At 45.0% G+C, this 13,082-nt stretch overlaps 1 protein-coding gene across 1 annotated transcript in view; it reads right to left on the bottom strand.

The window, feature by feature from the left end:
- Nucleotides 1-13,082, bottom strand: part of SCD5 (stearoyl-CoA desaturase 5) — a 142,880-nt gene that overhangs the window by 63,120 nt on the left and 66,678 nt on the right. The window contains exon 2 of the mRNA XM_063108721.1: nt 2,208-2,338. Within this exon, the coding sequence (XP_062964791.1) occupies nt 2,208-2,338 (131 nt within the window). The remainder of the gene's footprint in view (nt 1-2,207; nt 2,339-13,082) is intronic.

The raw sequence follows: 13,082 nt of genomic DNA on the forward strand, positions 1-13,082 counted from the left end.
TGGACAGAAAAGCTCCATGGAGGCAAGGACTGTGACTGTTTGCTCATCGTTATACCCATTGTGCCTAGCTCAGGGCCTGCCACATCGTAGGTGCTCAATAAATATTTGTTGAGTGAGTGAAAAAAATCCACCACAAATGTGGGCCTTGAAGTATTCATAGTTTAAATCTGATGATTTCTGAAAATACTTCTTAAAGCTACTCATTCATTTGTCATTTATTTAACAATCATCAAGTGTCTTCTATTTGATAGGCATGAGAATACAGAAATGAGTGAGATGATGTGCTGATTCTTGAAAAAGAGGAAAGGGGAACAATATTTACTGAGTACCACTAAGCTACGCACTTTTTATTCATTATTTCATCCTCCCTACAACTCCATGAGGTAAATATTACTATCCCCTCTATGCAGATAAAGGATCTGAGATTTGCACAAAGGTCTACATTTAGCAAATGGCAGAGCCAAGGATATATTCCAGGACCTGGGTACTACCCTCTACAATGTACTTTCTCCCCAAAATAAATTTAAAATCACAGCCTGATATTCTGTTATGTGATGTTTTCCTAAGGAAACTTAGGTTTTCAAAAATTGAGTTATAAACAAATAGTTTCGTTGGGAAAAGAAAAATCAGAGTTTTAGGCTTTCAGTTACAAGTTACTTACCTTGGAAAAAATTCCAGAAATAGAGGTGTTTTGTAACTACATGAGTGTGTATTTAGAGGCTAAGAATAATAAACTGCTTGGACAAAATAAATGAAAATTATCGAGTTAAGTGCTGAATGGCATCTAAGACCTAAGTCAATGAGTTTCTAAGTTGTAATAAAGCAAAACACTGAAATAAGGTGGTTGAAGTCAAAATAAAGTTCAGCAGGGCTCATGTTGCCAATGGTGAATATGGACTCAAGAAGCTGCCAACTACTCTTTTGTGCACAATAGCTTATTTTCTAGGGTCCTGGTACTAACTTGTGACTGTGTTTCAATTAATAATAAGTATATATCTACACTATCAAGTGTGTTCCCTGTTGAGCTATTGTGCTGCATTCTATTTGCTTTATGAAAGCTCAAACTGAATGAGGGAAACCCAAAATAGAAAAATGAATTCTTAGCCATAAGGGCACTTAGAGAAATGCTCAGGGTCAGGCTGTCTTGTAGGGATGGGAGGTCCATCGTGGAGGCAACTCAGCCACACAAGTTGCATGTCCAAGGGTCACATTGAACCTCCTGGGTCACCTGTTTCCATGGACCCTACAGCAGTTTTAGGAATCATCATTCTTTCCCAATGGGTGAAAATACATGTGGACTGGAATGATCTGCACTCATACATGGGTAGAAAATTTGAAAACAGGTTATTCCCACCCATGCTGCCTGGATCAGGTGAGGAACTGGGAAAAACAAGATCCATGATCAAAACAAAATTCCAGCAGCTCAGAAAGTTCCCAGAGTGGTGGGGAATGGTCTCAGACTGGAATAGTCGTAAAGGATATGGCCCAATCTTAGTGCAGTGAGGACCCTCTCTTACATTTTTATAGCTCCCTGCAATTCTCAATGACTTCATAACGACCCTGGCAATGAAGTCGCATTCTTATTTTTACAGATGAGGAAACTGGAAGTGAGGAAGTGATTCATAGCTAGCAACCATCAGAGTAAAATCTCTGAGATTTCCGACTCCTGACTGAAGTCTTTCCACCATGACCCTGTAGGGCAACCCTGGGAATATGTTTTGTAAGAGCAATGGCTTTGGAATCAGGATGACCTACATTTGCCTATCCAGGATGTACCACTTTTTAGCTATAGAATTTCGGCAAGTTCTTTAACCTCATTAAGCCTCAGTTTCCTCATCTGTAAAATGCGGGCACACACAACATCTAGTTCAAAGGGTTATTGTGAGAATCTGATGGGACATCCTAATAGATGCTCAGTGCAGAACTTGGTCTCTGGTTAGCGCTGGAAAATGTTGAGGGTTTTATGGTATGTTTATAGCATGGACTCTGATAGAGAAGTCTCCTTTCTCTTGTGGTACAAAATCCCCAGGGGACATCTTACTGTATCTAAGGCTACAAGGAAATAAAAACTTGGGACAGACTGGCAGTGCCTGGGGACTGGGCACTGAGCCTAGGATGAGGATGGAGGGGTGTCTGCCCATCTTTCCTCTCCTCTCACACTGCCATCTGCACTGGGTCCCCAAGGCAGAGAGGCCCTCCATCCCCACCTGGAAAGCCATGGAGTTAGCAACAGCCAGAAATATCCTCAGAGGCAGCTTGGCCTTGTAGGACCTGTGGCTCCACAAGCGATGGGCACCAGCTGTCACACCCAGAGCAGTCAGGAGGAAGCAGAAGAAGGCTGCAAGACACAAGCAGGGAGAATGTCAACAATCGTCCCCGAGCTTTTGAACATCTCCCATCCTTTTTTCTCTCCACGTAGGAACCCATGTGAAATAGAGTCAGGGGAGGAATCTGCAATGTGATGAATTGATAACTTGAGAAAATGCAGCCTTTTTACTGATTTGTAGCTTCCCAGTACCAGACCGAAGCAGGCAGAACCTTCTTCAGGAAACTTTGACCTTTGAATATCATTTTTTTTCTACATCAAACAAATCTTTTATTTGCTGATGTTTCTTGCCAGTCTTGACTCAAAGTCACAATCACGTCAGTGCGCATTTGCAGTCTGGTCTCACACATGTGCTCTCAGTGGAGCTGAGGTGGATCTCTATGTTTCGTCTTAATTGGCACCCACGCCTGGGTGAGTGTTATGTGAAGATCATATTTCTAAGTGGCAGTGCCCATTTTCATGGTTCCATTGGCCTTGGTTTGAAGGAAATTGGGCCAGTCTTAAGAGCAATGAAGTCTGGCTCAGGGCCGTTAAGAATGAGGATAAACCCGGCAGCAGGGAGAGCTGAGATGTGTCTTTGGGAGATCCTCACTTCTATCATCACGACGACCTGAGGTATGAAGATGGCCAGGCGGGGAATTCTTACAAAGCCACCTATACTGGAGCCTGTTAGCTGCCACATACTTAATATATTATCTCTAATCCTCACAATGGGTGACGGGTGTAATTGTTCTCTAATTGGGGAACAGGAGCTCTGAGAGGTTGATTAGTAAATCCCGTGTACAAATCCAAGTTGACCTATTTCCCAGGCCTCTGCCCAGAGGCCCCATGTGGCCCCCCAGTGGTGGTGGTTTGCTCTTTGACTGGAGGCTTGGGAGAGGTTATAAGTGCATGGTGGAAAGCGGACACACAGGCACCCAAAAATGTTGATTCTTGAGATTATTACCACTACTATAGTGGTTTTAAAGCAACATGCCCCCCGCCAGTGCTAAATGTTTTACTTGGATTATCTTATTAAACACATAAAACAACCCTATCCGTATTATAAGCCCCATTTAACAAATGAGAAAACAAAGTCTTAAAGAAGTTAACTAATTTCCTTCTGTCACAAAACCAAGAAGTGTCCTTACTAAGAGCCAAACCCAAGTCTGTCTGAACCAAGACCCAAGTTCCCACCCACTATACTCTTCTTTGTCTCTGGGACACGTCAAGTAAGTTTTATCTTCACTTCACATCTGTTAATTCTAGATCCTAATCTAAATTTGAAAGTTAGCTGCTTCCTTACTTAGGGTAAGAGCCCTAAACCAGGCTATAGGAAGGTGGGCTCTACACAGTTGCGTCTAGCACATACAGGACCCTCCCTAAAGAACTGGGGAAGAACAAGAGTTCAGCTGCGAGAACATCCCCAGAGCAGCTGTGAAGGGTCCCAGGCCAGGGCGAGTACTTACGGAACCCACTGAAGCACTTCTCTCCAAGAATTACTAGGGAAACTTTGGTATTAATATACTTATTTTAATGGGAACACAATATTATATCTTCCAAAAGTTAAGTGACGGATCTTGATCTCAATGTATAATTATATGGTTCTAAAAACAAGATTTACTCTTAGCCCTAAGACTGAGTCCCTGAATACATAGGGTTTTCATGAAATTGACAAATCATTTCTTACCTGAAAGGTTAAAAGCAAAAAGCAAACAACAATCTGCCCCCTAATCATAGAAAGTAGCAGTAAATAAAAAGTTCCAAGCTGGCCATCTCTACTAGTAATTTTTTTCAACTGTTTCCACGGGTGATTTGGGGGTTTTTTGTTTTTGTTTTTTGTTTTTGGCGGCTGGCTGGTACCGGATCCCAACCCGTGACCTTGGTGTTGTTATGCTGTGCTCTAACCAACTGAGCAACCTGCCAGCCCCCACAGGTGATCTGATGCACAGCCAGGGCTTGGAAACCCCTGCCCTGTAAGGCACGCCCTCTCTTGGAGACCATGAGGTCCCTGCCTCTCAATTTACAAAGAAACCGAGATGCAGAGAGCGTTGCAACGTACCACTATACCACTAGACGATGACCCTCCGCGGGGCCCCTGGCACCCGCGGGGACCTCGGTAAATGCTAAGTGACTCTGGATCAGGTGACAAGGCCGCCCTTGCACGTGAGCTTCGGTCCTGTTGGCACTCCACCCGCCGCCGGCTCCCTCTGATGCTGCAAGCGGCCCCCCAGGCGCTCCGCAGCGCAGCGAGGCCGTAGACACCCGGGCGCCGCGCCGGGCTGGGCGGTGTGTGCGTGGGGAGCTGTCGCCCACCACGGGAGTGGGATCCTGGGGACAGGGCAACACCTCGGGGAAGGAGGGTACATGGAAGAAGACACTGTGCTTTGATTTCTGCTTTTCCAGCCGGCTCAAGTGTTTTGAAAGTCAATTCTGGGCTCTAGCCATTAAATGACCATTTCTTCTCTCCTCCCCAGATTCTGAAGACAGATGGGGAAAGGCCCACAAACCCAGAGATACACACACGCGTGCGAGGTCACTTCAGAAAGTTCATGGAAAAATAGAATTAAAGGATAATATGAATCTTTCTACAAACTTTTAAAGTACCCTGGTATATACACATACCTGTATATGCTCAGTAATAGAGCATCACGGCCCTGGGATTGAATCCCTGCTTATACTGTGGCAATTTCTCTAAAGCTGGGTTTCTTCTTCTATAAAGGCGGAAAATGGGACCCGCCCCTTGGGTATGTTGTAAAGATGAAAAGAGGTGGTGCCTGCAGAATTCCAGCCCTGCCTAGCAAGCAGGGCGCAGGTGTGACTGCCTCTGGGATGAAGCCACCTGCTGCCTCTGGGAAATATCCCCTTCCCCAGAACCCCTCTGAAGACACCCCAGGCATTTCATCACTCTATGCTGGTGGATGTGGGAGTGGTTTTGCCTCCCTGCTCTGCCCCTGCCTACATTTGGCAATGTCTTCAGACATAATTGGTTATCACAAACCAAAACTTGAAGGGTGCTACTGGCATCTAGTGGGTAGAGGCCAGGTATGCTGCTAAGCATCCTACAATGCCCAGAAGCTCCCTACAACAAAGAATTATTCTGCTTAAAATGTCACTAGTGCCAAGGTCATCCTGCTCTAATATCTCAGGAAAGCTCTTCTTGAAACCATCCCCTGGGCTGGCCAGTTAGCTCACTCGGTTAGAGCACAGCCTTATAACACCAAAGCCATGGGTTCAGATCCCCCTACAGGTCAGTCACCAAAAACAAACCATCCCTTGTTAGTTTCCCCCGCCAAGACTGCACCTGTCCTTGCTTCTTACCGCTCTGGGTTCATGGGGAGCTGTAGGTGTAGGAGTAATTTATTTCTGATATTTTTAAATAAGCTGAAAACAAAGGACCTGAGTGAAAGATCAATTGTATTTTAGGTAATTTATTCTCATACTTTAATGTGCCACCCCCAGAGATTCTGGTTCAGTAGGTCTAGGGAGCAGCCCATCAATCTGTGTTTCTAACAAGCTTGCAGGTGCTGCTGTTGGCCCAGTGTCCCAGAGTATTTGGCTAACCATCCCATCTGACCAGCCTGATAAGGGGCTGCCAGTGACAGGGCAAGGCCCTGTACGTCCATTCACCTCGTGGACTGGTGCTACAAAGAACTTCAATCAGAACTTACATCAAAGTTTGAGGCTCTGGGGTAATTTCCTCCTAGGTACTATCTAAACAATTCTCTCAAAATGAGAACATTTTCACAGGGTCTTGGAAACTGCAGGCTGAGAAGCAGAGGGTTTCTTTCTACCATTCAAACCTAAATTCTTTTATCATACAATGACCAACAGCCTCTTTGTCATGCACCTCATTCCACTAAGCCCCCTTCTACTGTGCTGCACTTGAGCTGCAGGGATATGTCCTCTCACCCCACAGCATGGATCTTTAAGCAACTGCCCACATCTAGGAACATCCAATAGAAAGGGAATGGAACAAAAGAGAGAGGATGTATCTCATGCATTTTACACGTAGTGCCTATTTTCCTCAAGCATCCTTCCTGTCTTCTGTTAGGTCCATTTAGACTGCTCTAATGTCCTGGGCAACCGCTACTTTTTCTGGCCGATTTACAGCTTGTAGGACAATAAGCATGGGAGTCATAGCAGATCACCAAGAAACAAAATTATAGCATATCTTGTTACTACTCTGCTATTGCGCCACACTGTTTGTAATTGAAACAAAAAAGGCAAGAATTCGGATCTTACCAGGGCCTCATTCAGTACACAGACACATGGCTCACTTCAAACAGGCACCCCTCTTAGATGCCCAGTTGCCCCTGTGTTTTCCAGTGTGGCAATCCTCACAATGTAATTAAATAAAAAATTATCAATCTGATGTCATCTTCTCTTACCAAAACCTAATCTCCAGGAGGGCCAGGATCATGTCTAACTTTCCACATATTCTCACCTGGTACCTGTGCAACCAACACAGCTAGAGAAAGATAACCATGTGGACTAGTCTCACTTTAAAAACAGGACCACTAACCTCAACTGGGCTCTACTATTTTCCTTGTCCACACGTGGTCCCTCTCTCTTAGACATCTCTCTCATACTTGCTCCTGTCACCTCACCCCAACATCTCTCTTCCCCCCTCGTCTGATAACTTCACTTCTGATTTCACTGAGAATATCAGAGCTTCCTGAGACTCCACTGTGCCACCCCTTCCAGCAGCTGAGCCTGAGTACGCTGCGATCTCTCTGTGGCCACTTATGGCCTTCCACATGTCGAGGGCCTTTAAGTCTGGCCCTCCTTGCACATCTCATCCACTCACACACTTCCTACTCATACACGGCTCAGCAACTCCCCACCCCCAATGTTGCCCTGGCCTACTCCCACACAGTTATTTCTTTCATGTTAAAAAGCTCCACTTCCCCACATAGATCCTATTCCATTTCCCTGCTCCCCTTTACAGAACTTATTGAATGGATTGTTTCTGGTCACTGATTATAGTTCTTCTCTTCCCATCCCTGCCCTTTTGTCCATCTCCCCTCATCCCTGCCCCCAATCAAAACTGCTCTGATCCAGGCCCAGACAAGACAGCTGTGGTCCCTTTACTCGTGGGCCATCTCTAGATGAACACTGAACAAATCATGACCTGGTGATGGGACTGTGAAGGAGCCACAGGTGCTACAGGAGCACCTGGAGGATGAACTCGTGAAGGAGGAACCAGCATTCCAGGAACAGCACCCAGAGTCTAGATTAGGAACTGGGAGGCCCTTGACAAGTTTCTTATCTGTTCTGGGCCTCAATTTCCTTGTTAATAAAAAACAAGAGTGTCCCCAAACCATTCTGCAGTCTGGTGCTGGGCTACCTGTATCAGAATTACTTGAGGACCTTTAAAATATATATGCATATTCTAGAACTATCTACCAACAAGACAGGGATTCATACCTCTGGTTCATGCCGTGGTGTGGGAAAACAAGGTCTCATTAAAGAAAAAAGATCCCTTGATAGGAAAAAGAGTTTGTTAAACAAAGTTAAGAACTCTTAGCTGTCAGAGGTTGGTGTCGACAGCATGTAAAACATGTTGACCAAACTGCATGGTTGGGGGAAGGGAGGGGAACAGCTGTTTTCTTTTGTTTTTAAGAAAAGTCAAAGACTAACACTGTTCTGCTTCCAGTCCACTTTTGAAAATGTTTGGCAACTAGTGGGAGTGGCCACACAAATACAAGAAGAGCCGTCTCTGAAGCTGCCAATTGCTAAGTATTTTACCAGAAAAGCAAAAAAACAAAACATAAATCAAAGTTATCATTTTGCTATTTTTTCAATCTACCAATATTTGTTTGGTACAAAGATACAAGACCAAAGCAAGCCCTTGAGAGAAAACAGCTCAGCAGCAGAAACTCGTTTAGACGGGAACTTCCACTGTCCCCCTGTGGAGTCCTGTTCCCTCTGTGCCTTCTTACCTCCTTCTTCAAAGCCTCTTCCACTCCCTTAAAAAACACAAAGCTTCCCTTGGTGGGCTTGGGGGATTGGGGGGGGTGCAGAGAAGATCATTTATTGGGCATGGGAACCAGAGCGCCCTGGAACAGCTCGTGGAGAAAGCTGGCTCCTTTTGCAGAGAAGTGAGGGGACTCAGGTAATTTGGAATTGCTCTCTGCCATTTCCTACCTGGGCGGACACCAACTTACTCTTTCTTAGTCTCTTTTCTATTTTCTCTAAAATAAACAAACTAAAGACTGTGTCAAACAGTTGTTGTGAGACAAATGAAAATTATACAAGGTACTTAGCATAGAATGATATCTCAGTAAACATTACTGAGATATTATCCTCATTATGTGGCAACCATTGCAAGGCTGAGGCTGGGTGACCAGGAAGCAGAGGCTCCAGGGGAAAGGATGCCCCAGGTCTCAACAGGAGACAGGGTCTTAACCTGTCCTCAGCTCACTCAGGTTCTGAGATGAATCTGGGAAGAGCAAACACACTCACGGTATCTAATTCAGGATAACTCCCCACATCATCTCTCTCTCTCCATCTTACAAAACTATTGAAATTAGAATTAGGGATGTTTGAGTACAAAGTGAATAGTTTCCTGCACTCTGGGTACAATAGATGTCCTTTTCATTAATCAGTCAGTTTTGCTTTTCTCTTGGGCAGTAAGCTGTGTGTGAGAGAGATGTGCATACATTTTATACCACTTTAGCTATATGCATGCTCATTAATGTCTGCCTATACATGGGAAACTAATATCAAAAATGTTGGTCCCTCTGAAGGAAGACAAAAATTAAAATAGCACCCAAGTCAGTCAATTTGGGGGAAGTGGGAAAAAAAGAATTTCTGCCCTCATTGTCTGAATTATGTGGGTAGTTAGGGGTCTTTGTCACCTTTTCTTTCTTTTCCTAATAAGCAATTTCTCTAATGGAATAAAGACAGCGATCGGGAAGCCCAGGAACTCGAGGGTTAAGGCAGGTGTTGGCAGGCACCTTAGCAGCAAGGGCTGAGCGCTGAGCCCGGGAGGGGCATCCTGGGGGAAAGTGCTAAGGAGGGATGCCCAAGGCGTCACTGTTGCTTTTATGTCTGAGCCAAAAGGGCTGGAAACGAAAGTGAAAAGTCAGGGAAAGCTTCCTGGGAGGTGCTGCTTTCTCTCTGTCCCCATTTCTCCTCGAGGATCACCTCATTCTCTCCCTCTTTTCTAACCAGAGAAAGGCCCTCACCTCGGTGCTAAGAGTGAACACAGTGGATTCTGACTGAGCCTTCCTCATCTGGCAACCACAGCCCAAGGGCAGAAATGAAAAACTGTTTGGCAGTGACATGGATTTGCTGCCCACCCCACCCCATTACAAAACACATTCTTTTCAAGGTTTTTACCACAATGTTTCTGACATAAATAGGAAAAAAAAAAAAAAAGATAAATTTAATAACACAGTGTTCTTTCAAGATACCAAGAAACCCCCTTCAGTTCTCTGATGACTGACTGCATCATCAAGGCGGCCCAACCTAGTTCACGAACCCCAGTTTCTTGAGGTCCCTTCACACATTTTTATTCCTACCAAGTCTCTTTAAGTTGCTGTGAATAACCCAAGGCAGACTTTCTTTTTCTTTGTAGCACAATTCACTCAGTTCTGGTGCATAAAATGCAACCTAATTTTAATAAGTTGCCTTAGCAAAATATGATTATTCGCTCACTCATTCCTTAGCAAACCTGTACAAGCCCCTTCCCTGTGCCAGGTTTCCTCCCAGGTACAGAGGACAGAATGGGCGACGTCCCTCTCAGGAGGCTCACTGCTAACAGACTTCTTAAACTAGCAGCCCTCAGGCCACAACCAGCTCACAGATTTTTAAAAAGCAGATCCAACAATTAAAAATAGGGGATTTCAAATTCAAAAATCTCTTTTATGGCTTCTCCAAAAAATGGAAAGATCTGGCAACACTGGGCCACCTCGCTTTCCTGCATGGCAACTTTCTACCGGAACCAAATACCCCTTCCCTTTAGCCAGCTCCACACGATCACACCCCTTCACCCCACACACGTGTGTGCACTCAGGATCAACCCTCTTCCTTTATTACTTGCCTGGACCCTGCTCTGGGGCACGCCCAGGGCAAACTTACCCACTAGGCACAGTAGGCACAGTGCCAAAAGCCCACCATACATTTTTTCAGAAAGAAAAATAAGTAACTATAATAAAAATTGTAGGGAAAATATAAGAAAATGGTCAGGGCTGCCTCGGATGTTTGGAATCTTGCTGAGCATTTGATGTAAATATGTAACTGTGCACGTGCACCCAGGTGTTCCTTGGGTATTATCTGTGGATGTGCATGGGCACCCAGGTGTTCCTGGGTTGTCTGACTCGCACCCAGGTATCCTGGGTTCTCAGACGAGTATAAAGGATGAATGGCTTTGATCCGCAGTGCACCCCAGCCATGCCCTGGGGGGACCACTACTGCTGCTGGAGGCTGTTGCTGCCAGTGCCCCCAGGACCCTCCAGGAGGCCACCACCACCGCTGCTGCTGCTGCTGCTGCTGCAGAGGTTGAGGACTGAGCTCGTGTCATCTGCCAATGGCTCCTGGGATCTTTCCCAATTACCTACTTTGTGGACCTGCATGTGAGGGGTCTGGTGACCCAGCCTGGTATATGAGGCCAGGCATTTGAGAGATCTGGTGACACAGCCTGGCATATGAGAGGTCTGTGACCCAGTCTGTACAACAGGTTTGAAGGGTCTATGGGCCCTAGCCCAGCAATACAACAATATATAACCTAGATTATAGTTGTTTTTATAGCAATACAGTTGTAAAATAAGATTTTTAATATATTTTCATGGAGGAAGGGGCCCAGGGCAAAAGTCATAATGCAACCCTGAGTATAACTGAATTACACCCCTCCTTACTTGGAAAATTGGGAATTAAAAGGGAAAGAAGTAAGCTTTTATCCTGTCTTTTTAGAAGGAACTATATACAATCCATTCCAGTTGATAAGGAGAAACCCTTCAGAAGAGTGTCAGCTAATAAATGTAGAAATCACCCTACAGCAATCCCCAGCTGTGCCTGATGCCGTGTGCACGGCGCCCACGCTCCCTGCAGGACCCAGGCACTCGCTTTCCCAACTGCTGGGACTGTTGATCCTACAGGTTCACAGCTGAGTCTCTCCCCAGGTGCTGTCCTGCCTCAGAGAAATGAAGCTGCTCAGCCCAAGGTGCACCCCCTCTCTGGGGGCAGCCCACAACCAACACTTAGTTGGTAGAGGGTACAAGACCTTGTCTTCTGCCTCAATTTGGCAAAAGGACCGTCCAGTTCCATAGCTGCCTGTAACATAGGCTGAGGCCTCTGTCGTAACTGCACCGCAGTTCAGCTTCTCTCTCTGCCCAATCCTGCTTCCCTCTTCTCTCACAGATGTTACCAAGCACAGTCCCTGATAAACCTGCACACAAATCTGCAGGTCAGAATCTGCTTCCCAGAAATCCAAACTAAGACACTGATAAATGGGTTCAGGAAGAATCATCAATGGATGCTGTCATGGGTTGAATTTTGTACCCCCCCAATTCATATGTTAATGTCTTAACCCCCAGTGCCCCCAGAATATGATCTTATTTGTTTAATAGTGTCTTTACAGAGGTAATCAAGTTAAAATGAGCTCACTTGGTGAGGAAGGGGGACTCGTCTAATATGACTGGTGTCCCTATAAGAAGGGGAAATTTGAACACAGACATGCATGAAGGGAAGACAGTGTGAAGAGACACAGGGAAGACGATGGCCTCCTATAACCCAAGGAGAGAGGCCTGGAACAGATCCTCCCGTCACAGCCCTTGGATGGGACCAACCCTGCCAACGTCTTGATTTAGGACTTCTAGGCTCCAGAACTGTGAGAATAAATTTCTGTTAAGCCACCCAGTCTGTGGTACTGTTATGGCACCCCTAGCAAACTAATAACACAGATGCTAAATCATTAGTCAAGAGGATTGTTGGGAAGCAGGATATTCCCATGGTGTCAAAGCATCCCTCCCCCACCCTCCAGACTACTTACTGAAAAGGGGAAAACAGAACTTTACAGTGGAGGAATCTGGCAGCCACCCCTTAACCCAGAGATGAGACTTGGCATCGGTGACAGCAGAACAACCTGACATCAGGCCCTTTCTGAAGCCATGAATACAAAGCAGATAGCATGACCCTGGAGGGATTCTTGCCAGATACGCTGAACTATAAACACACCTCTAGACCTAACTCCCAGTTTACAGAAAATAGAAGAAAAACAGAAATAATGAGGCAGTCCAAAATGTGGGACATTATACAGAAAACTGAACTGGTCTCCTCAAAAAGTCAGTGTCTAAGGTAAGGGTCTATTCTAAGGCCAATCAGAACAAACAACAATCAAGTGTGATGTGATAACCTTGACTGAATCCTGATTTTAAAAAAAAGATCAATTATAAAAGATATTTTAAAAACATTGGAGAAATTTAAATGTGAACTGGATATTAGATTGTTGTTATGACAGTGTTCTTATGTTTAGGGGACCCATGTGGAATTATTTAGGGGCAAAGGCCCATAACATCAGGAATTACTTCCAAAAGACTGAGCATAAAAGTTATAGAGAGATAAAGCAAATATGGTAAACTGTTAATAATGATTGCATCTAGTGGTAGATGTGCGGGTGTTCACTATATTAGTCTTCAAAATTCTGTGTTTGAAAATGGGCATAAAAGAGTTTGGGGAAAACAAGTGTCCCTGCAGGCTGATACACTGAATTTCATCTTTGTCCTTTCGCATCACACAGTAACACCAACCAGACAAGCTTCATAAACAGAAC

This window comes from Cynocephalus volans, chromosome 9 (genome assembly GCF_027409185.1).
Source record: "Cynocephalus volans isolate mCynVol1 chromosome 9, mCynVol1.pri, whole genome shotgun sequence".
In the NCBI taxonomy this organism is placed as follows: Eukaryota; Metazoa; Chordata; class Mammalia; order Dermoptera; family Cynocephalidae; genus Cynocephalus; species Cynocephalus volans.